The sequence below is a fragment of the Carcharodon carcharias genome, chromosome 14 (assembly GCF_017639515.1).
Source record: "Carcharodon carcharias isolate sCarCar2 chromosome 14, sCarCar2.pri, whole genome shotgun sequence".
Taxonomy (NCBI): domain Eukaryota; kingdom Metazoa; phylum Chordata; class Chondrichthyes; order Lamniformes; family Lamnidae; genus Carcharodon; species Carcharodon carcharias.
Window position 1 is genome coordinate 88,129,911 of NC_054480.1, and position 24,869 is coordinate 88,154,779.

General features: G+C 48.0%; 1 protein-coding gene across 1 annotated transcript in view; it reads right to left on the reverse strand.

Moving 5' to 3' along the window:
* Positions 1–278: 278 nt before the first annotated feature.
* LOC121287425 (endothelin-3-like) overlaps positions 279–24,869 on the reverse strand; it is a 152,698-nt gene continuing 128,107 nt past the window's right edge. The window contains exon 3 of the mRNA XM_041205293.1: positions 279–950. Within this exon, the coding sequence (XP_041061227.1) occupies positions 920–950 (31 nt within the window). The 3' untranslated portion in view covers positions 279–919. The remainder of the gene's footprint in view (positions 951–24,869) is intronic.

A 24,869-nucleotide genomic window follows, 5' to 3' on the forward strand; every position in this document is an offset into this window, starting at 1 on the left:
GCTGAAACCTTTTCTCCAGGATGAAATCGCTCTCTCTCTGTAGCTCTCATTGTGTCTATCGATGCTCTGAAATAGTTCCCCACCCATTATAACTAACACTAAAAATGGTCACTGACCTCCATCCACCTACACTCTGCCTTCCATTCTCCACCCCCCCACAGTCTCTCCACTCCCTTGTCCAAACTCAATGCCTTCTCCCTGTTTCATAGCCCTCCCCTCCCACTACACGCCCCACCCCACAACCCCCTCCACCCTGCTCCCTCATAACACACCTGCTCTCTTAACGTTTCATTCCATTCATTCCAATGGGCTGTGTCCACTTATGGCGCAGCAATGAACGAAATGTGCTCGGAAAGCCAATAACAAACCCAATGCCCATGCTGCAGTTTGGAGTGTTGTATGAGTTCTGTTGGTACATTCACTGGCACTGGAAGAGCTGCACAATCACTGTGTGTGTTAGCAGATAGGACTAAACAGCATCCAACTGTACCCAACACCAAAGAATTAACACACCACTTTACACCACCCACAAGGCCTTTAGTCCTTCCATTGTTGCAGGCACAGTCTTACTGGTGGAGCAGCTGGTGCTAAGACAATACACAGGCCTAGAATACATGTTCAAGAGTTAGTCTACTAGAGTTTTTCAGATGGATAAGTGTATAACTGTGCTGTTTAATATGCGAGTGGTAAATAGGCAGGTGACTGAGAGACGAGTCACATTTCTCCACACTGCCTCTGTCTACAACAACCTGAGGATCTCAGTTGAGAGGAATACTGAGGCACTGTCACCCCACAGTCTTTCTCTGCATCAAGAACAATGTCCGCTGCTGTCTCCATCAATTGCAGTCCATGTCACATGTCTTCCTGCTGCACTAATTCCCTTGATGTTTCTCAATAAGGACAAAAAAACGACCTCTTATCAGCTGGAGCTCCCTGTCTTGTCACGAAGGCTGTGAGAAGAGACAAAAACTGTGAAAAAAAGTTCCAGTCCCATAGCAGAGCTCTCCCTCATATATAAACATCTAGTTACCACGAGGCCATAGGAGGAGGTGTGACAGTATTGAGTTAGGAGATTATTAGAGAGCTGGAGAGAGAGGGTGTCCTAAAGGGGTCAAGGACAGAATCTATTTGGTTAGAGCTAAGTAACAACAGAAGTCCATTACACTACTGGGTATATCCAAAGGCCACAAACTAGTTAGAATGAGAGAGAGGAACAAATTTGCAAGGAAATTACAAAGAAATGCAAACACTCTAGAATGAGTTTCACTATTCTATGAATATTAATAGAGTAAAGGGCAGAGATGGGGAAGAGTTTCTGAAGTGTGTTCAGGAGAATTTTCTTGATCAGTATTTTTCCAGTCCAATGAGGAATAAGGCATTGCTGGGTCTGGATCTGAGGAATGAGGTGGGTTAAGTGGATCAAGTGGCAGTAGAAGAACATTTAGGAGGCAGTGATCATTGTATCAAAAGGTTTAGGTTCACTATGGAAAACTACAAGGAGAAGTCCAGAGTAAAAATAATTAATTGAGGGAGGCACAATGTTAATGGGATGAGGACAGATCTGTCCCAGGTAAATTGGAAACAAAGGTTGGCAGAGAAAACTGTATGGATGCCTTTAAAGAGGAGATGATTTGGTCACAGTCAAGGTACATTCTCACAAACGGGAAAGGTATGGTGAACAAAGCCAGAGCTCCCTGGATGACTAAAGAAATAAAGATTAAGATGAAGCAGAAAAAGGGTGCATAGAACAAATGTCAAGTGAACAATACAAATAAGAACCAGGCTGGAAATGGAAAATTCAGAGGAGAAGTGAAAAAAGAAAGCAAGTATGAGAAAAGACTGGCAGCTAACAGAAAAGGGAATCCCAAAGACTTCTTTAGGCAAATAAATAGTAAAAGGAGGAGTGGAACCAATTAGGGAATCTAAAAGGGGATTTGCATATGGGGGCAGTGGGCATGGCTGATTGCTAAATGTGCACTTTGCATCTGTCTTTACCAAGGAAGAAGAAGATGCCAAAGTCATAGTGAAAGAAGAGGTAGTTAAGACACCAGATGGGCTAAAAATTGATAAAGAGGAGGTATTGGAAAGGTTGACTGTGCTTAAAGTTGAAAAGTCACCAGGACTGAATCAGATGCATCTGAGGATGCTAAGGGGATGTAAAAGTAGAAATTACAAAGATGCTGGCTATAATCTTCCAATTCTGCTCAGATATAGGAGTGTGGTGTCAGACAATTGGAGAATTGCAAATATTAGACCCTGGATCAGAAAAGAGTGTAGGGATAAAGCCAGCAACTGCTATTAGCAACTAAGAACCTGCCCTGAGTATACCTTAGGAAATAATCCTCTAGGCTACCTTCGCCAATTTTATTTGTCTATTCTATATGAAGATTAAAGACTCCCATGATTACTATAGTACCTTTCATGGAAGGCATTATTTCTTGGTTTATACTCTATTCTACAGTGTAGCTACTGTCAGGAGGCCTATAAATCACTCCCACCAGTGATTTCTTTGCTATTTCTTAACTCCACCCAAACTGATTCTACATCTTCATCTCCTGAGCCAAGATCACTTCTCACTGCTGAGCTAGTTGTATCCTTTATTACCAGAGCTACCCCAACTCCCTTTACTTTCTGCTTATCTTTCTGAAATGTCAAGTAACCTTGAATATTCAGTTCCCAGACTGGGTCATCTTGCAAACTGTAAAGTATTTATCTGTAATCTCTTGAATGGCTTTCATATCATATCCATTCAATTTAATTTTGCCATTAATTTATCTTGATAAAATGGCTGAATTCATTCAGCTAAGACCTTTTTAATGTTGTCTTTTTACCATTTTTCCCTAATCCAACTCTATTTGCTGGTGCACTCTTATGGTCCTGTTATCATTACTCATATTGCTACCCTGCACTATTGCCGTTTCCATTCTTTTTAACTTTCTAAATTTCCCCTCACTTGAACCCTCCACCCACTCTCTCCCCATTATTCAGTTTAAATCTCTTTCTACAGCCCTAGTTATACGATTCACCAGTACCCTGGTCCCACACAGTTCAGATGAAGACAATCAAAATGGTGCAGCTCCCGCTTTCCCCAGTAGAGGTGCCAATACCCATTTCTCCTACACCAGTCTTTGAGCCACACATTCAACTATCTGATCTTACCCTATGCCAATTCACTCATGGCTCAGGTAGTAATCCAGAGATTATTGCCTTTGTGGTTCTGCTTTTTAATTTATCCCCTAGCTACGCATAATCCTTTAGCACAATCTCTTTCTTATGTCATTGGTACCCTCATGGTTGATGTCAACTGGATCCTTTCCCTGCCACTCCAAGTTCCTCTCCAGCCCTGGCACCAGGAAGGCAACAGAGCTTCAGGACTTGTGCTCTTGGCTGCGGAGAATGGTATCTATCTCCCTAACTATACTGTCCCCTACTATTATATTCCTTTTTACTCACCCAACTTGAATGGTTCCCTGCACCACAGTGCTGGGGCCAGTTTTCTTATCTTTCCTGCAGTTCTTGTTCTTGTCCACAGTAGCTTCAAGAACTACATTCATGCTGGATAATTGCAAGGGCTGAGGCTCCTCCAGTGCTACTTTCTGGATCCCCTTACTTGTCTCCTATCCTTGATCACAGGCTTCATTTGAAATCCAGGTAACTTCTCCTTTCCCTGATGCGTCACAATGTCCGAAGCTCAGACTCCAGCTCATCAACTTGGAGCTGAAGTTCCTCAAACTGCAAACACTTAATACAGATATGGTTGCTATGGTCAAACATATACCACAGCTGCAACACATCACCTACTCTGCCGCCTTTATTGTGTTTTACTTAAGTAATTAGGTTATATTTTGAAACATCATTCAATTGTTTATTTATAGCTTTTAATCTAGGTAATAACCTAGTTTTATTTATTAAATTTAGTTATATGTGGATAATCCTAATTTAATTCTCTGTTTATATTTATGTTGTACAGCAGCACCTCTTACACCCACCTAACTGAATTCCCACAGTTACTAAATTCCCGTGCACCCTGCTGAAATCTGCACTAAGGTGAAGCTGCTGTATGAAAATACTTATTATAAATTAACTGATTTCCTGGCTTTTAGTTTACATTAAACATTCAGAGAGACTAAAAGAAATGCTCACCAACCAATCACCTACCTGCTTTCCTATGATGTCACACTTTGATCTTTTTCCCCTGCTTTTTCAAACTCTTGATTGTCAAGTTGTCATTCCCCTCATCCTCGCCCTCCCCCCACTCCTCCCTGTCCCCATTCCCAATCCCCCTCCCCACTCCCTATCCCCACTCCTCCACATCTCCGCCACCTCTGCCTCACATCTGTCCCCTTCCAACTCCGCCCCCCTCCCACCTCTGCACCCCACCCCCTCCCCCTTCCCACCCCCTCCCCCTTCCCACCCCCACTTTCTCCCTTCTGCCTCCGCCCCCCCTCTGCACCCCCCATTGCCCCCCACTTCAACTCTGCCCCCTTCCCTGACTGCCCCATCCTGCCCCCACTCCTCTGCAATCTGACAAAATAACATTAGAAACGGAGATAATGGAGGTAATGGATACAGTGGAAATTGAAAGGGAGGAGATAGAGGAAAGGTCGGATGAAATTATTCCAAATTTGCATAAAGTCATTTTACCCGTAGACCGCAATGGTGTGTTTTTGTGCCATATTGTCCCATTCCCGTCTCATTAATTATGTCGTAGGAAACATGCTGGAGTGCTGACTGCAGACCTCTGATTTTCTGCCATGCCACCAATTCATCACTTCTTTACGCTGGCCACCATATTTAAACTGTAGACATGGGCACGCTTCTCAATGCTTGCAGCCCAGGACCAGTTCGGTGATGACAAGGCCCCAAAAGCCAAGAAGAATTCAGCCCCACCGATTCAGTGACGCATCCGTGGGATGCCTCCTGGAAACTGTGGAGATCCACTACGATGTCCTCTACCCCGCCCTGTTTGCAGGAGGCCCATCGGTCTCACCACTCCGGCTTGGGAGGTCGACCATAAGACACGGATGAATGACCTCATCCATGCTGCCAGGGTAAGGCAACCATCTCATCACTCACACACTCACAAGCCCATCACACATTCACTGGCATCTCACTCACTGTCAGCTCAAGGGACATCAGCACTCACTCTCTCTCACACACCCTCACATCTCCATCTGGCTCCATCTCCTCTGGAGACTGCCTCCTCAGCCCTCACCATCTTGAGGCCACTTGCACAGATCAACATGTGCCCCCTACACATACCCTGGGATACCTCCTACCCCAGTACAGCTCTCATCCTGCAGCCTCTTTCCTTGACTGAGGCCACTTCTCCCCCTTCCCCAAGCAAGCCCTAGCCCTGCAGCCATCAAAAAGCCACCCCCACCTTACGGCTGGTCTGGTAGGTAGAGACCTGCCTGTGAGTCCCCCTAAAAAAGGCGCTGCCTGTGAAGCCTGGTGTTGAAACCGCGAGTGCTGCCCGAAGCAAACAAACCTCGAAGCCGCGGGCGAAATGCAGCTCACCAGGTGCCCGTCGCTTATGTACAGTTGTGATACATGCCGGCGTACAATCACACTGGCCTGCCCAGATGATCCAGCATGGGGGGGATGATTCTGAAGAGGACAGCTTATTATGAGATGCTAATATATTGAAATTAGCTTCCCAACATGTGGCGGTGGGAAATACGGCCCAACACGATCGCAAGCTGATTTCACAACTGATATGGTCTTCTTGCCATATTGTCCCCCGCCCCCCCAGCACACCATGATGCCTGATGCCAACAGGGCTGGAAAATTCCAGCCTTTGGCTATGTTTAAAGTAGGTAAGTCACCTAGTCCAGATCTCAGGTTGCGAAAGGACTTGCGGGTAAACATAGCAGAAGGGCTTGCCTGAGTCTTTCAATCATCCCTGGATAATGCAGATGTGTCAGAGGATTGCAGAGTACCAATGTGACACCCTTATTCAAGAAAAGGTGTAAGGGCAGACCTAGCAACTACAGGCCTGTTAGTTTCACATCAGTGGTGGCTAAGGTTTTCAAATCCATAATCAGGGAACGAGTCAAAGTGGGTGACTCTTTATCACCCTCTGAAATGGCCTAGCAAGGTACTCTGTTGTATAAAACCACTACAAAGACAAAAAGGAATGAAACCGGATGGACCACCTGGTATCGGCAATAGTACTCCCAGCCCTGTTGACCCTGCATAGTCCTCCTTCCAATCATCTGGGGGCTAGTGCCAAAATTGGGAGCGCTGTCTCACAGACTGGTCAAGTAACAGCCTGACGTAGTCATCCTCACGAAATCATACCTCACAGATAATGTCCCAGACACCACCATCACCATCCCTGGGTATGTCCTGTCCCACCAGCAGGACAGTCCCAGCAGAGGTGGCGAGACAGTGGTATGCAGTTGGGAGGGAGTTGTCCTGGGAGTCCTCAACATCGACTCTGGACCCCAATGAAGTCTCATGGCATCAGGTCAAACATGGACAAGGAAACCTCCTGCTGATTACCACGTACCACCGTCCCTCAGCTGATGAATCACTGCTCCTCCATGTTGAACATCACTTGGAAGAAGCACTGAGGGTGGGAAGCGCACAGAATGTACTCTGGATGGGGGACTCCAATCTCCATCACCAAGAGTGGCTCGGTAGCACCACTACTGACCGAGCTGGCCGAGTCCTAAAGGACATAGCTGCTCGACTGGGTCTGCGATAGTGGTGAGGGAAAAACATACTTGACCTCATCCTCACCAACCTGCCTGCCGCAAATGCATCTGCCTATGACAGTATCATTAGGAGTGACCACCTTGTCGAGATGAAGTCTTCACATTGAGGATACCCTCCATTGTGTTGTGTGGCACTACCACTGTGCTAAATGGGATAGATTTCGAACAGATCTAGCAACTCAAGACTGGGCATCCATGAGGTGCTGTGGGCCATCAGCAGCAGCAGAATTATCCTCAAACACAATCTGTAACCTCGTTGCCCGGCATATCCCCCACTCTACCATTACCGCCATGCCAAAGGATCAATCATAGTTCAATGAAGAGTGCAGGAGCAGCACCAGGCACACCTAAAATGAGGTATCAACCTGGTGAAGCTAAGCAGCAAGTGATAGACAGAGTGAAGCAATCCCACAACCAATGGGTCAGATCTAAGCTCTGCAGTCCTGCCATAACCAGTTGTGAATGGTGGTGGACAATTAAGCAACTCACTGGAGGAGGAGGCTCCGCAAATATCCCCATCCTCAATGATGGAGAGGCCCAGCACATCAGTGCAAAAGATAAGGCTGAAGCATTGGCTCTGGGCCCTGACAATATTCCAGCAATAGTACTGAAGGTTTGTGCTCCTGAGCTTGCTGTGCCTCTAGCCAAGCTGTTCCAGTACAGCTGCAACACTGGCTATGTGGGAAATTGCTCAGAACAGAAATGTCCTGTACACAAAAATCAGGACAAATCCAGCCCAACGAACCACCCCATCAGTCTACACTTGATCATCAGTAAAGTGATGGAAGTGGTCATGAACAGTGCCATCAAGCAGCACTTGCTTAGCAATAACTCGCTCACTGACACTGAGGTTGGGTTCCACCAGGGTCACTCAGCTCCTGACCTCATTACAGCCTTGGTTCAAAGATGGACAAGAGAGCTGAACTCCCGAAGTGAGGTGGGAGTAACTGCCCTTGATATCAAGGCAGCATTTGACCCAATGTGGCATCAAGGAGCCCTAGCAAAACTGGAGTCAAAGGGAATCAGGGGGAAAACTCTCCACTGGACTGGCCTGGTGGAGCCCTGCAGTACAGTCTGCAGAGGGTGTCACACATCATCATCATCTCCTGCACCCTTTGCAACCTGGTGCTGCAACAGGGAGGGGAGCTGGCTGAGGGGAATATGGAGGAGCTGGAGGTCTCCTCTGATGAGGAGGACACCAACAAGGATGAGCGTGAGGAGGTCCTCGAAGGCGATGATGATGGGGATGAGGCTCTCACACTGGCCAGATGAGGCAGGCGCACTTGGGAGGCCCTCATAGCTGCTAGATTTGTGGAGGATGATGACAACATGCAGTGAGATGACCCCATAGATCCTCACATTGCATCTGTGAACATTTGACTCCAGTCTGGCTGATGGCAGTGCCAATACCCTCTGTGAAAATGCTACCGTCATGGAGATGCAGTGGAGGCCCTAATAGTCGCTTGTTCACAGGAGGATGATGACAACATACAGTGAGGACACTCCATAGATCTTCACACAGCCTCTGAGAATGTCTGACCCCTGTCTGGCTGAGGGCAGCTCGTTTGCACTCTGTGATCAGGGTCATATCAGAGATACAGCTGTGAAACTTTAAATGCATCTGATCCTTTGTCAGCCTTCAATACCTCATCCCTTCAGGAGCACAGTGTCACTGGTCACAGATGCTGAAGGTTGGGGGCCAGCCCCACTTTAAAGGTGCTGAGAACACACAGAGAGTATGAGAGAACTCTGTGGTGCCTGCCCATGACATTCTGGCAGCAATGACCAGCACTGCCGAGGTGCAGGCATCAGTAATGTTTCCAGTGAGTGTGAGGCTGCACCATCACTTTGGCCCCTGCACAGAGCACAGGAAAAAGGCCCTGGACTGAGACTTCTGCCTTTATCTTGTGCAGAAAGGTTTCACATCTGAGTGACAAGAACACTGCTCATCAGAACAAGAAGCCATAGGCAGGGAGACATTCTTAGGAGTTTATTGACAACAGTGAACATTATGTACAAGTGATTAACACCTGTGCCCAGGCTTTGCAACTACATTTTCTTAACTGTCCTAACCCTGCCGCTATGTCTTGGTGCTCCCTGGACATCCACAGCGGAGTTGGAGGCAGCCTGCTCACTGTGACGCCCTGTCTGTGATGACCTTGGAGGGCCTCCTCTGGAGGCTCCAGCCTGCTTTTGGGATCCTGCTGTGTGGCAGTGACCCCCTCCTTAGCCAGTGGAGCTGGAGCTGCGGAGGTCACAGGAAGAGGGGATTCAGGAGTGTGCACCTGTTGATCCTCCTCCCTATGGGTGGCAGGAGGCCTCAGGCTGACTCCTTGAGAGGAAGGTGTAGCTGGAGTGAGATCGAGCTGCCCAGCACCCCTCTTGACTTGATACTGCTGAAGGCCAACTTTGGCATCAGTGAAGGATTTGATCCTGTGCAACTGTGCAGGATCTATGTCCTGGACCAAGGTCTCCATAGCGGCCGTCATCCTACCAGTGTTGACCTCGGTACATTGCAATGCCAGTGCTATCACCTCAGCCTGAAGGCGGACAGACTCCTCCATCATGCCTTGCAATCTGAAGAGTTCAGCGGACATCCCTTCCTGATGTTCCCGAGTTTGTCTTTGCAGTTCCAGCAACTGTGAGATGACCGAGTCCAGAGCCTCGTCATCTGACTCGAACTCAGCAACGTTCTGGCCTCGAGCAGTCCTCCGAGTGCCGGGGACCTGGGAAGTCCCTGCCGCCGCCTGCTGTGGATCAGACGGTGCGATGTGCTCACCTGATTGTGATCCTGAGATTCTCTAAAGCTAGGTCCCATCGAGCTGGTGGAGGGTGTGGGTGAGTGCTGTGACGGGACTTCAGGAAGGGTGCCTCCAGATTCCTCTTCAGAGGTTTCTTTGGGGCTTGATTGGAGGCCCTGGGTCATGGACTCTGTTGACTGTTTGGCAGATGTGCCTGTGAAAGCAAGGGGAGATAGTTAGTGCATGTCAGTGGCCTGTGAAAGAGGACATATCACTCACAGCATGGTTATCTGATGGATGTTGCACTGCTGGATCCTCACTTGGTAGAGCAGCGCCGACCTCACCATCAGCACAGGACTGGTCCCGGTCATCGCCGGCCAGCTGGATGGCTCTGTTTTCAAAGTCTGTGAGGACCTTGATTTTGGGCGTTCCTCCACCAGCCTGTGATCTCTCCCTCTTGTTGTGTGTCAGCTTGTCCTGCATGGATAGAGATGGAGAAAGTGTAAGCAGGACGCCTACCAGGCCAGATGATAAATGCGCTTGGCATGTATGGGTGGTGAGTGGTCCCATGGACGGGAAGAGGACAATGACGGTGAGTGTGAGAGAGTGAATGGTGATGTCCCTTGCACTGACAGTGAGTGAGGGCCCTGTGGATGTGTGATGGTTTTGTGAGTGTGTGAGTTGAGACTGATGAGAAGAGTGACTTACCCTGGCGGAACGGACGGGGTCATTCATCCCGTTGTGGCACAGCGTGGCTGTCCTGTTTTGCAGGGTGTAGGTGTTGACCACTGCTGCCACCACCTCCCATGCTGGAGCGGTGACACTGATATGCTCCCTGAGGCTAGAGGGCAGTGGGGGGGGGGTGGGGGAAGGAAATTACAGCAGGCTCCAATGGTATCCAAAAAGCATTCCAGGGATGTGTCATTAAACCGGGAGATCGCTGCAGTCTTTTTGCCTTTTGGGGCCAAGTCTCCTTTGCTGCAGCCGTGTGCTGGAAGCACTGAGTAGTGCATGCAGCTGCACTTTAACATGGCATCCAGTATGAGGAAGCGGTGAGGTGATGGCATGATGGGCAAATGAGTCCACCCGCCATGGAAACAGCATGTTTTCCGGAAATGCATAATTAATGAGGCAGGATTGGGACGATACAGCGTGAAAAGCCTCCATTGTGGCCAGCGGGTAAAATGTCCTTTCTCCTGCCCGCTACTTTGTGCAAATCTGGGACGATCCCGCCCTGTGACAGTACTGAAGTTGTGCCGCAATCCCAGAAGAGCAGTCTTTTGAATGAGACATTAAATCAAGATCCTGCTGGCTCACTAAGGTGGATGCGAAAGATCCCAAGGCAATATTTTGAAGAAGAGCAGCTCAGTTCTCCCCTTTTGAAATTTCCTTTTGAAATCATTCATTGTCTGTGCTTTCATCACCCTTGTGGGCAGTGAGTTCCAGGTCATTATCACTCACTGTGTAAAAATATTCTTCCTTATATCCCCTCTGCACCTCTTCCCCTAAACTATAAATCCATGTACTAAATGTGAGGGGGAAAGGAAGGGAACCCAGAGCTGGAGCTCCCTGGATGATGAGAGCTATAGGGATTAAAATCAAATAGGGAATAGGAATATTACTGAACACAGTGGGACTGGGGGTCTGAAATGCATTTGTTTCAATGCGAAAAGTATAACAGGCAAAGCAGATGAGCTTAGAGCTTGGATTAGTACTTGGGGCTATTACAGAGACTTGGTTGAAGGATGGACAGGATTGACAGATAAACGTTCCAGGATTTAGATGTTTCAGGCAGGACAGAGAGGGATGTGGAAGAGGTGGGGTAGTTGCACTGCTGGTTTAGGAGAATATCACAGCTGTACGACAGGGAGGCTCATGCAGCGAGGCAATATGGTAGAGCTCCGGAACAGGAAGGGTACAGTACAATGTTGGGGGTTTACTATAGGCCTCCCAATTGCTGGCGGGAGATCGAGGAACAGTTATGTAGGCAGATTTTGGAAAGATGTAAAAGCAATAGGGTTGTTGTGGTGGGTGATTTTAACTTTCCCTATATTGACTGGGAATCAATTAGTGCTAGGGGTTTGGATGGTACAGAATTTGTAAGGTTCATCCAGGAGGGCTTCCTGAGACAATATGTAGATAGTCCAACTAGGGAAGGGGCAATACTGGACCTGCTATTAGGGAATGAACCCGGCCAGGTGGTCGAAGTTTCAATAGGGGAGCATTTCGGGAAAAGTGACCATAATTCAGTAAGTTTCAAAGTACTGGTGGATAAGGATAACAGGAGTCCTCATGTTAAGGTGCTTAATTGGGGGAAGGCTAATTATAACAATATTAGGCAGGAACTGAGGAATCTAGACTGGAGGCGGATGTTTGAGGGCAAATCAACAACTGACATGTGGGGGGCTTTCAAACGTCAGTTTATAAGAATTCAGGACCAGCATATTCCTGCTAGGATAAAGGATAAGCATAGCAAGTTTCAGGAACCTTGGATAACGAAGGATATTGTGAGATTAGTCAAAAAGAAAAGGGAAGCAATCGTAAGGGCTCGAAGGCTGGGAACAGATGAAGCCCGTGGAGAATATTAAAAAAGTAGGAAGAAACTTAAGCAAGGAGTCAGGAGGGCTAAAAGAGGTTATGAAAAGTCACTGACAACCAGGATTAAGGAAAATCCCAAGGCCTTTTATACATATGTAAAAAGCAAGAGGGTAGCCAGGGAGAGGGTAGGCCCATTCAGGGACAGAGGTGGGAATCAGTATGTGGAGCCAGACGAAATGGGAGAGATACTAAATGAATATTTCTCATCAGTATTCACCAAAGAGAAAGACTTAGCGGTCGATTTGTCTAGGGAAGATTGTGTAGATAGCCTGGATCATGTTGAGATCAAAAAAGAGTTGTTAGGCGTCTTGAAGAATATTAAGGTGGATAAGTCCCCAGGGCCAGATGGGATCTACCCCAGAATACTGAGGGAGGCAAGGGAGGAGATTGCTGGGGCCTTGACAGTAATCTTTGTATCCTCACTGGCTACAGGTAAGGTCCCAGAGGACTGGAGAATGGCCAATGTTGTTCCATTGTTTAAGAAAAATAGCAAGGATAATCCAGGAAATTACAGGCCAGTGAGCCTTACGTCAGTGGTAGGGAAATTATTGGAGAAGATTCTTCGTAACAGGATTTACTACCATTTGGAAGCAAATGGGTGTATTAGTGAGAGGCAGCATGGTTTTGTGAAGGGGAGGTCGTGTCTCACTAACTTGAATGAGTTTTTTGAGGAAGTGACAAAGATAATTGAGGATGGAAGGGCAATGGATGTTATATACATGGATTTCAATAAGGCCTTTGTTAAGGTCCCTAATGGCAGACTGGTACAGAAGGTAAAGTCGCATGGGATCAGAGGTACGCTGGCAAGATGGATACAGAATTGGCTTGGTCATAGAAGACAGAGGGTAGCAGTGGAAGGGTGCTTTTCTGAATGGAGAGCTGTGACTAGTGGAGTTCCGCAGGGATCAGTGCTGGGACCTTTGCTGTTTGTAGTATACTTAAATGATTTGGAGGAAAATGTAACTGGGCTAATTAGTAAGTTTGCAGATGACACTAAAGTTGGAGGATTTGCGGAGAGTGAAGAGGATTGTCAAAGGATACAACGGGATATAGATCGATTGGAGACTTGGGCAGAGAAATGGCAGATGGAGTTTAATCCGGACAAGTGTGAGTTAATGCATTTTGGAAGCTCTAATACAGGCAGGAATTATACAGTAAATGGCAGAACCCTTAAGTGCATTGATGGGCAGAGGGATCTGGGTGTACAGATCCACAGGTCACTGAAAGTAGCAACGCAGTTGGATAAGGTAGTCAGGAAGGCATATGACATGCTTGCCTTCATTGGCAGGGGTATTGAGCATAAAAGCTGGGAAGTCATGCTGCAGCTGTTTCGAACCTTGGTTAGGCCACGCTTGGAATATTGCGTGCAATTCTGGTTGCCACATTACCAGAAGGATATGGAGGCATTGGAGAGGGTGCAGAGGAGGTTTACCAGGCATGGTCTGGAGGTTAATAGCTATGAGAAGTGGTTGGAGATACTCAGATTGTTCTCACTAGAGCGACGGAGATTGAGGGTGACTTGATAGAAGTTTACAATATTATGAATGGCATGGGCAGAGTAGATAGTCAGGGTGGAAGATTCAATTACTAGGGGACATAGATTTAAGGTGAGAGGAGAAAACTTTAAAGGGGATGTGTGGGGCAAGTTTTTTACACAGAGGGTAGTGAGTGTCTGGAATTCGCTGCCAGAGGAGGTGATGGAAGCAGGTATGATAGTGGTGTTTAAAAGGCAGCTTGACAAATACATGAATAGGATGGGAACAGAGGGATACAGACCCCGGAAGTGCAAAATGTTTTAATTGACGGGCAAGATGATCGGCTCAGGCTTGGAGGGCCAAAGGGCCTGTTCCTGTGCTGTATTTTTCTTTGTTCTTTGCTCTCTTTGTTCTCACCGTGATCCCGTTCCACACCGTGACCCCATTCCTCACTGTGACCCTGTTCCTCACCGTAATCCCGTTCCTCATTGTGACCCCGTTCCATACCATGACCCCATTCTTCACCTTGACTCCGTTCCTCACCGTGACCCTGTTCCTCATTGTAATCCCATTCCTCACTATGATCTCGTTCCTCACCGTGATCCTGTTCCTCACTGTCATCCCGTTCCTCACCGTGATCCCGTTCCTCACCGTGATCCTGTTCCTTACTGTGATCCTGTTCCTCATTGTAACCCCCATTCCTCAATCTCATGCCATTCCTCACTGTAATCACATTCCTCACTGTAATCCCATTTCTCACTCTAAAATCATTACTCACTTCCATCCCATTCCTCACTGTAATCTCTTTCCTCACTGTAATCCCTTATCTGTGGAACCACCTCCTCCAGTGAGTTGTTTAATTGTCCACCACCATTCACGACTGGATGTGGGAGGACTGCAGAGATCAGGTCTGGTACATTGATTGTGGGATCGCTTAGCTCTGCCTATCATTTGCTGCTTTTTCTGTTTGACACGCAAGTAGTCCTGTGCTGTAGCTTCACCAGGTTGACACCTCATTCTTAGGTTTGCCTGGTGCTGCTCCTGGCTTGCCCTCCTGCAATCTTCATTGAACTAGGTTTGATCCTCTGGCTTGATGGTAATGGTCGAGTGGGGGATATGCCAGGACATGAGGCTACAGATTGTGGTTGTATACAATTCTGCTGCTGCTAATTCATTCCTAGTTCTGAGTTCCTATATTCCCAGATCTGTTTGACATCTATCCCATCTAGCACGGTGGGAGCGGAGGGTAACCTCAGTGTGAAGATAGGACTTTATCTTCACAAGGACTGTGCACGGTGGGCACTCCTACCAATATTTTCGTGGACAGATGCATTGGTGGCAGGCAGGTTGGTGAGGATGAGGTCAAGTATGTATTTCCCCCTTGTTGGTTCCCTTGCCACCTGCAGAAGACCTAGTGTAGCAGCTATATCGGCCAGCTTGGTCAGTAGTAGTGCTACCGAGCCACTCTTGGTGATGGACATTGAAGTCCCCCAACCAGAGCACATGCTGCATCCTTTCCATCCTCAGTGCTTCCTCCAAGTGGTGTTCAACATGAGGTGTACTGATTCATCAGCTGAGGGAGGGTGGTACATGGTAATCAGCTGGAGGTTTCCTTGCCCATGTTTGACCTGATGCCATGAGATTTCATGGGGCCATGAAGGCAACTCCCTCCCGACTGTATACCACTCTGTCATCACCTCTGCTGGGACTGTCCTGCCGGTGGGACAGTACATACCCAGGGATGGTGATGGTGGTGTCTGGGACATTATCTGTAAGGTATGATTCTGAGAGGATGACTATGTCAGGCTGTTGCTTGACTAGTCTATGAGACAGCTCTCCCAATTTTGGCACTAGCACCCAGATGCTACTGAGGAGGACTTTGCAGGATCGATAGGGTTACGGGTGCCATTGATATTTCCGGTGCCTAGGTTGATGCTATGTGGTCTGTCCAGTTTCATTTCTTTTAGACTTCATGGTGGTTTGATACAACGGAGAGTCAACCATATTGCTGTAGGTCTGGAGTCACCTGTAGGCAAGATCAGGTAAGGACAACAAATTTCCTTTCCTGAAGGACATTAGTGACCCGGATGAGTTTTTATAACAATCAATTCATGGTCATCCAGATTCATGAACTGAATTTAAATTCCACCAGCTGCCATGATGGGATTTGAACACTTGTCTCCAGAGCATTTGGCTGGGCCTTTAGATTACTTGGATTCTGACATTACCAATACACCACCACCTCTGCTCACATTAACCCCATTCTTCAATCTAATCTCATTCCTTGCACTAATCCCATTTCTCACTCTAATTTAATTACTCACTCAAACCTCATTCCTCACTCTAGTCCCATTCTGCCTGTAATCCCATTCCTCACTCTAATCCCATTCCTCACTCTAATCCCATTCTTAAATCTAATCCCATGCCTCACACTAATCCCATTCTTAAATCTAATCCATTGCTCACTCTAATCCCATTCTTAAATCTAATCCCATGCCTCACACTAATCCCATTCCTCACACTAATCCCATTCTTAAATCTAATCCCATTACTCACTCTAATCCCATTCTTAAATCTAATCCCATTACTCACTCTAATCCCATTCTTAAATCTAATCCCATTTCTCACACTAATCCCATTCTTAAATCTAATCCCATTCCTCACATTAATCCCATTCTTAAATCTAATCCCATTCCTCACACTAATCCCATTTCGCACTCTAATCCCATTCCTCAGATTTATTCCATTTCTCATTCTAATCCCATTCTTCATTCTAATCCTATTGCTCCCATCCCATTCCTCACATTAATCCTATTCCTCTCTGTAGCTGGGATAGATTTAGAAAAAATCTAGCAATTCAAGACTGGGCATCCATGAGGCCCTGTGGGCCATCATCAGCAGCAGAATTGTACTCAACCACAATCTGTAACCTCATGGCCCAGCATATCCCCCACTCTACCATTACCATCAACCCTGATTCAATGAAGAGTGCAGGAGGGCATGCCAGGAGCAGCACCAGGCATACCTAAAATGAGGTGTCAATCTGGTGAAGCTATAACACAGGACTACTTGTGTGCCAAACAGCATAAGCAGCAAGTGACAGACAGAGCTAAGCAATCCCACAACCAACAGATCAGATCTAAACTCTGCAGTCCTGCCACATCCAGTTGTGAATGGTGGTGGACAATTAAGCAACTCACTGGAGGCTCCACAAATATCCCCATTCTCAATGATGGAGAGGCCCCACATAAAACAAGGGCGAAATCATCCCAGATTTGCACCGAGTGTGGTACTGGGTCGGTAACATGACATTTTCCCCACCAGCTGCAATGACGGCTTCTCACGCCGTATTGTCCTAATCCTGCCGTATTAATTATGCATTCCCAGGAAACACGCCATTTCGATGACGGGCAAGCTCTCCTTCACCCGCTACGCTGTCACCAGCCACTTCATCACTCCAGGCACCGTATCTAAAGTGCAGCTGTGCGCACACTTCTTAGTGTTTCCAGCCCACGTCTGTTGCACGGATCACATGGCCCCGAAAGGCAAGATGACTGTAGCCCCCTGATTTAGTGATCCGTCCCTCGAGTACCTTTTGGACACAGCGGAGTCCTGCCATGATGTCCTTTAGCCCCACTCTGGCTGCAGGAGGGGCAGGAAAGTCACCAAACCGACTTGGGAGGCAATGGTAGCGGTGGTCAGTGACAATGCCCTGCAAAAGAGGACAGCCACCCAGTGCCACAAAGGGATGAATGATCTCCTCCATTCTGCCAAGGTAAGTCACTCTTCTCATTACTCTCAACTCACACACTCTCAAACCCATCACACATCAATAGGGCCCTCACTCACTGCCAGTGCAAGGGACATCACCATTCACTCTCTCACACTTACTGTCATTGTCCTCATCCCGTCCATGTGACCACTCAGCACCCACACAGGCCAGGCAGGCACTCTGCTTAACCTCTCTCCATCTCTATCCATGCAGGACAAGCTGGCACATGTCAAGAGAGAGACTCCGCAGACTGGTGGAGGAATGCCCGAAATCAAGCTCCACACAGACTTTGAAAACAGCCATCCAGCTGGCCGGTGATGACTAGGACCGGTCCTGTGCTGATGATGAGGTTGGCGCTGCTCTCCCAAGTGAGGATCCAGCAGTGCAACATCCATCAGACAACCATGTTGAGAGTGATATGTCCTCTTTCATAGGCTACAGCCATGCACTAGTTATCTCTCCTTGCTTTCACAGGCACATCTGGGAAATAGCCAACAGAGTCCATGACCCAGGGCCTCCAATCAAGCCCTGAAGAAACCTCTGAAGAGGAATCTGGAGGCACCCACCCTGAGGTCCTGTCACAGCGTTCGCCCACACCCTCCACCAGCGCAGAGACACACACCTCGGTGGGACCTAGCGTTAGAGTAGCCTCGGAATCACAATCTGGTGAGCACATTGCACTGTCTGATCCACAGCAGGCGGCGGCAGGGACTTCCCAGGTGCCCAGCGCTTGGAGGACTGCTGGAGGCCAGAATGTTGCTGAGCTCGAGTCAGATGATGAGCCTCTGGACTCATGTCACAGTTGCTGGAGCTGCAAAGGCAAACGTGGGAACATCAGGAAGGGATGTCCGCTACACTCCTCAGGTTGCAAGGCACGATGGAGGAGTCCTTCCATCTTCAGGCTGAGGTGATAGCACCGGCATTGCAATGCACTGAAGTCAACATTGATAGGATGACGGCTGCCATGGAGACCTTGGACCAGGATGTTGCTCCTGCACTGCTGCACGGGCTCAGCTCCATCGCTGACGCCAAAGAATGATGGCCTCCAACAATGTCAACGCAAGAGGGATGCCCGGTACCCCTTCTCCTCAAGAAGTCAGCCAGAGGCCCTCAGGCACCCATAGGGAGGAGGATCAGCAGGTGCACACTCCGGGGCCATCCATCTAGGTGACTCTGGGAGTGACTGGCCCATCCGAATCCCCTCTTCCTATGACCTCAGCAGCTCCAGCTCCACAGGCCGAGGAAGGGGCCACTGCCACACAACAGGACCCTGAAAGCACGCCAGGGCCCTCCAAGTCCCGGCCCTCTAGAGGACACCCGCCAAGGTCATCACAGACAGGGCATCACAGTCAGCAGGCAGCCTCCACCTCTTCTGTGGATGTTACTTCACCAAGGTGTAGTGGCAGGGTTAGGAAAGTTAGGTAAAAGTAGTTGCATAGCCTGCGCATAGGTGTTGATCACTTGTACATAATGTTCACTATTGTCAATAAACTCCTAAGAATGTCTCCCTGCCTGTGGCTCCTTATTCTGATGAGCAATGTTACATAGAAACATAGAAAATAGAAGCAGGAGTTGGCCATTCGGCCCTTCGAGTCTGCTCCGCCGTTCATTATGATCATGGCTGATCATCCAACTCAATAGCCTGCTCCCACTTTCTCCCCATTTCCTTTGATCCCTTTAACCCCAAGAGCTATACCTAACTCCTTCTTGAAAGCATACGATACTTTGGTCTCAACTACTTTCTGTGGTAACGAATTCCACAGGCTCACCACTCTCTGGGTCAAGAAATTTCTCCTCATCTCAGTAAATGGTCTACCCCATATCCTCAGACTGTGACCCCTGGTTCTGGGCTCCCCCACCATCGGGAACATTCTTCCTGCATCTACCTACATCTACCCTGTCTTGTCCTGTTAGAATTTTATAGGTTTCTATGAGATCCCCTCTCATTCTTCTGAACTCCAGTGAATATAATCCTAATCGACTCAATCTCTCCTCATATGTCAGTACCGCCATCCCAGGAATCAGTTGGGTAAACCTTTGCTGCGCTCCCTCTTTAGCAAGTACATCCTTCCTCAGATAAGGAGACCAAAACTGCACACTTCCAGGTGTGGTCTCACCAAGGCCCTGTACAACTGCAGCAAGTCACCCCTGTTCCTGTACTCGAATCCTCTGGCTATGAAGGCCAACACACCATTTGCCTTCTTTACCGCCTGCTGCACCTGCATGCTTACCTTCAGTGACTGGTGTACAAGGACACTCAGGTCTCGTTGCACATTCCCCTCTCTCAATTTAAAGCCATTCAGATAATAATCTGCCTTCCTGTTTTTGCTACCAAAATGGATAACCTCACATTTATCCACATTATACTACAGCTGCCATGCATTTGCCCACTCACGCAGCTTGTCCAAATCACACTGAAACATCTCTGCATCCTCCTCACAGCTCACCCTCCCACCCAGCTTTGTGTCATCTACAAATGTGGAGATATTACATTTAATTCCCTCATCTAAATCATTAATATATATTGTGAATAACTGGGGTCCCAGCACCCTGCCCTGCGGTACCCCATTAGTCACTGCCTGCCATTCGGAAAAAGACCCGTCTATTCCTACTCTTTTTTTCCTGTCTGCCAACCAGTTTTCTATCCATCTCAGTACACTATCGCCAATCCCATGCGCTTTAATTTTACATGCCAATCACTTATGTGGGACTCTGTTGAAAGCCTTCTGAAAGTCCAAATAAACCACATCCATTGGCTCCCCATCATCAACTCTACTAGTTATATCCTCGAAAAATTCTTTAATAATGGACTCTAGAACTTTCCCCACTACCGACATCAGCCTGACTGGTCTATAATTCCCTGTTTTCTACCTGCCTCCCTTTTTAAATAGTGGGGTTACATTAGCTACCTTCCAATCTGTAGGAACTGTTCCAGAGTCTATAGAATCTTGGAAGATGACCACCAATGCATCCACTATTTCTAGGGCCACTTCCTTAAGTATTTTGGGATATAGATTATCAGGCCCCGGGGATTTATCAGCCTTCAATGCCATCAATTTCCCCAACACCATTTCCCGACTAATACTGATTTCTTCCAGTTCCTCCCTCTCACTAAACCCTGTGTTTCCCAACATTTCTGGTATGTTATTTGTGTCCTCCTTTGTGAAGACAGAACCAAAGTATGTATTTAGTTGGTCAGCCATTTATTTGTTCCCCATTATAAATTCCCCTGTTTCTGAATGTAAGGGACTTACATTTGTCTTCACCAATCTTTTTCTCTTCACATAACTATAGAAACTTTTACAGTCAGTTTTTTTGTTCCCTGCAAGCTTACTCTCGTACTTTAGTTTCTCCTTCTTAATCAATCCCATGGTCCTCCTTTGCTGAATTGTAAACTGCTTTCAATCCTCAGGTCTGTTGTTTTCTCTGGCCAATTTGTATGCCTCTTCCTTGCATCTAATACTATCTCTAATTTCCCTTGTAAGCCATGGTTTGGCCACATTTCCTGTTTTACTTTTGCGCCAAACAGGAATAAACAATTGTTGCAGTTCACCCATGCGCTCTTTGAATGTTTGCCATTGCCTATCCACCATTATCCCTTTAAGTAACGTTTCCCAATCCATCATAGCCAACTCACGCCTCAGTAGTTGCCTTTATTAAGATTCAGGACCCAAGTCTCAGAATCAACTATGTCACTCTCCATCTTGATGAAGAATTCTATCACATTATGGTCGCTCATCCCCAAGAGGCCTCGCACAACTAGATTGCCAATTATTACTTTCTCATTACACAACACCAAGTCGAGGGTGGCCTGTTCTCTCGTTGGTTCCTCAATGTATTGGTCCAGAAAAACATCCTGTATACACTCCAGGAATTCCTCATCTATGGTGTTTTTACTAATTTGATTTTCCCAATCTATATGCTTATTAAAGTCGCCCATAATTACAGATGTTCCTTTATTACATGCATCTCTAATTTCCTGTTTAATGCAGTTCCCAACTTCACCAGTTTGGGGGTCCATATACAACCCCCACTAATGTTTTTTGCCCCTTAGTGTTTCTCAGCTCCATCCAAACAGATTCCACATCGTCGGAGCTAATATCTTTCCTCACTATTGCGTTAATTTCCTCTTTAACCAGCAACTCAACTCCAGCGCCTTTTCCTTTTTGTCTGTCCTTCCTAAATACTGAATACCCCTGGATGCTCAGTTACTGTTCACCCTGCAGCCATATCTCCATAATCCCGACCATATCATAACTGTTTACATCTATTTGCGCAGTTAATTCATCCACTTCATTGCAAATGCTCCTCGCGTTAAGGCACAAAGCCTTAAGGCTTGTCTTTGTAACATTACTTGTCTCATTCTCACTATTTTTCACTGAGGCCCTGTTTGATTCTTGCCCTTGATTTCTCTGACTATTAATTTTCTTATTCTGCTTTCTGTCTTTTGTTCTTGTCTTTGATTCTCCCTCCTCTGACTCCTTGCATAGGTTCCCATCCCCCTGCCATTTTAGTTTAAACCCTTAACACTCAGATGTGAAATCTTTCTGCACAAGATAAAGGCAGGTGTCTCAGTCCAAGGCCTCCTCCCTTTGCTCTGTGCAGCCTTCAGACCACAGTAATGGTCCAGCCTCACACTCCCTGGAAACATTACTGATGCCTGCACCTCAGCAGTGCTGGTCATTGCTGCCAGAATGTAGTGGGCAGCTGCCACAGAGTTCTCTCGTACCCTCAGTGTGCTCTCAGCACCTTTAAGGTGGGGCTGGCCCCCATCACACCAGCATCTGCGATCAGTGGTGTTTTGCATCAGCTCCTGAAGGGGGTCAGGTGCTGAAGACAGACACAACATCAGATGCTTTTAAAGTTGCATGGTTGTGTCTCTGAGATGGTCCTGATCATGAAGCGCAGGTGAGCTGCCGTCAGCCAGACAGGAGTCAGACATTGACAGAGGCTATGTGAAGATCTATGGAGTCTCCTCACTGCATGTCGTCATCATCCTCTTGAAATTGAGTGACTATTAGGGCCTCAACTGTGCCTCCATGACGGTAGCATTCTCACCGACAGTATGTGAGCTGTCAAACGTTTACAGATGCACTGATCTATGGTGTCTACTCACTGCATGTCCTCATCATCCTCCACAAATCTAGCAACTATGAGGGCCTCCCAAGTGCACACCTCATCTGGCCAGTGCGAGAGCCTCATCCCCGTCATCATCACCACCAAGGGCCCCCTCACCCTCATCCGCATCACTGTCCTCCTCATCGGAGGAGACCTCTATCTCCTCCTCAGCCAGCCCCTCTCCCTGTTGCAGCGCCAGGTTGTAAAGGGTGTAGCAGGCAACGACAATGTGTGACACCCTCTGTGGACAGTATTACAGGGCTCCACCAGGCTAATCCAGGCACCGTAACCTCATCTGCAGCATCCTGATGGTCTGCTCCACTAAGTTACAAGCTGCAGCATGAGTCTCATTATGGCGTCACTCCGCTGCAGTCTGAGGCCGCCACACGGGTGTCATCAGCCACGGCCTCTGCAGGGAACCCTTGCCCCCAAGGAGCCAACCCTGTAACCTCTGTGGACCCTGGAAGATGTCAGGGATCTGAGACCGACTAAAAATGTAGGAATCGTGGACACTCCCTGGGAACTGTGCGCACACCTGCAGGTTGCTTTTCTGGTGGTTGCAAACCAGCTGCACGTTCAGTGAGTGGAGACCCTTGTTGTTGACATTGTTGATTTTTTGTTGCATGGTCTGAGCAACATGTGAGGGCAGATGATCACACCCTGCACCTCTCAGAAACCTGAGATCTGGGCAAATCCAATCAGTGTTACATCCTGGCTGCCACGGTCCTGGGCGAAATACACAAAGTTGTGTACCCTCGTGAAGATGGTATTCGTGACCTCATGGATGCATTTGTGCGTGGCAGATTGTGATATCCCACAGAGGTCACCTGTGGAGCCCTGAAAGGAGCTACTGGTGTAAAAATGAGAACCGTTGTCACTTTCACGGCCACTGGCAGTGGAGGCTCTCCATGTTCCCTTGGCGCCAAATCCTACAGCGGCTGGCAGATGTGACCCACCAGGTCCCTAGACATGCGCAATCTTCAGAGACACTGGTTCTCAGCCATCTGCAGGAATGAAAGGTGGTGTCTATAGACCCTGGGTGGCACCAACCAGCCACAGCACACTGTGGCTCTTGGGCGGTGTGTGTGGGAGCCCCAGCCGCTTCTTCTTCCTGAGGGTGCTGCTCCTCCCTCTGCACATCCAGATGCTCTGTCACTCTTTTCTCCTTTATCTCCACTCTCTGTAAGCTATGAGGCATACAGCTAGGTCACCAGGCTCCATGCTCCTGATGTACTCCTCTTGCATGATGAAAGAGTGAGGCACGTGGTTTAGCTTGGGCGTTCTAAGAACCTCTCTTGGTTAAGTCTGAAGGCCGCTTAACACATCCCGCAGAGTGCTGCCATCATTTGAATGGCCAGAGATTAATGTGCTGCATGGCTGCCCAAAACCCCATCCACCTCCGCCCCACTTTGCCTGACCGATTGGGGGCAACTTCGTCCACTGGACTGCATGCTGTGCTCTCGGCTCAGGCACAGGCATTCTCCTAACCTGCACTGCAAGGCTGCGCTGTTAGCTTGAACCATGGGGGAGACTGGTCCAAACCGGGATGCTGACATTGCAATGGGCTGTGAGCACCTCCACCAGTGACTGCTCCATGGCCAGCTGTAGCAAGGAGATTGTACAATGTTCTCTGTTGTCTAATTGTTCTGCAGTCCACTAAAACACTCATTATTTTGCAGTCTGTGCCTGAGTGGTGAAAAGATCTGGAATATCTGGTGGCACTTTCAGGCCTCCGTGTTGCTTGAGTGGGCAGATAAGCTAGAGGCCCCACGCCAGGCATGTTAATGTGGCTGTACCTGAACTGCCTCAGCTGTAGAGGAATGGTCACTTTATACAAGGTTTCCCTAATGTGTGGCTGCTTCCCTCCCCCACACCTTACATGTTTGTGCACTAACATCAACCACATGGCAGCCCTTGCCTCCACGCCTCAGTCGCTTGCACCATTGCACCATTGCAGCCTTGCACCATCCCCCAACACACCTGACCCTTGAGGTCCAACAGCGACCTGGTCGAACTCTGTGCAAAGTTACTGTGTACTCACCTCCGAGTACCCCTCTAAGTACAGCCTGCCAAGTGCACGCCCTTGATATACTGTTGTAAAACATGTCGGCGTGCAATCGCGCTGACACGGGTGGACAATACAGCGGTGGGAGGGATGATTCTGGTGGGCTGGCCTTATGACGATACGCTGATGTATTACAAGAGGTTCCGATGGCGGGAAATGCGGCCTGCCAGCAACTGGCTGTGTGGACGATGTTGTGAAACTGATTTTTGGCCTTCTCACCATATTGTCTGCTCACACCACCAAACACACCTGACACCAAAGGGCACGGACAATTCCGCCCAAGGCTGAAGCATTTGCAACAATCTTCAGCCTGAAGTGCCGAGTGGATGATCCATCTTGGCCTCCTCCGGAGGTCCCCAGAATCACAGATGCCAGTCT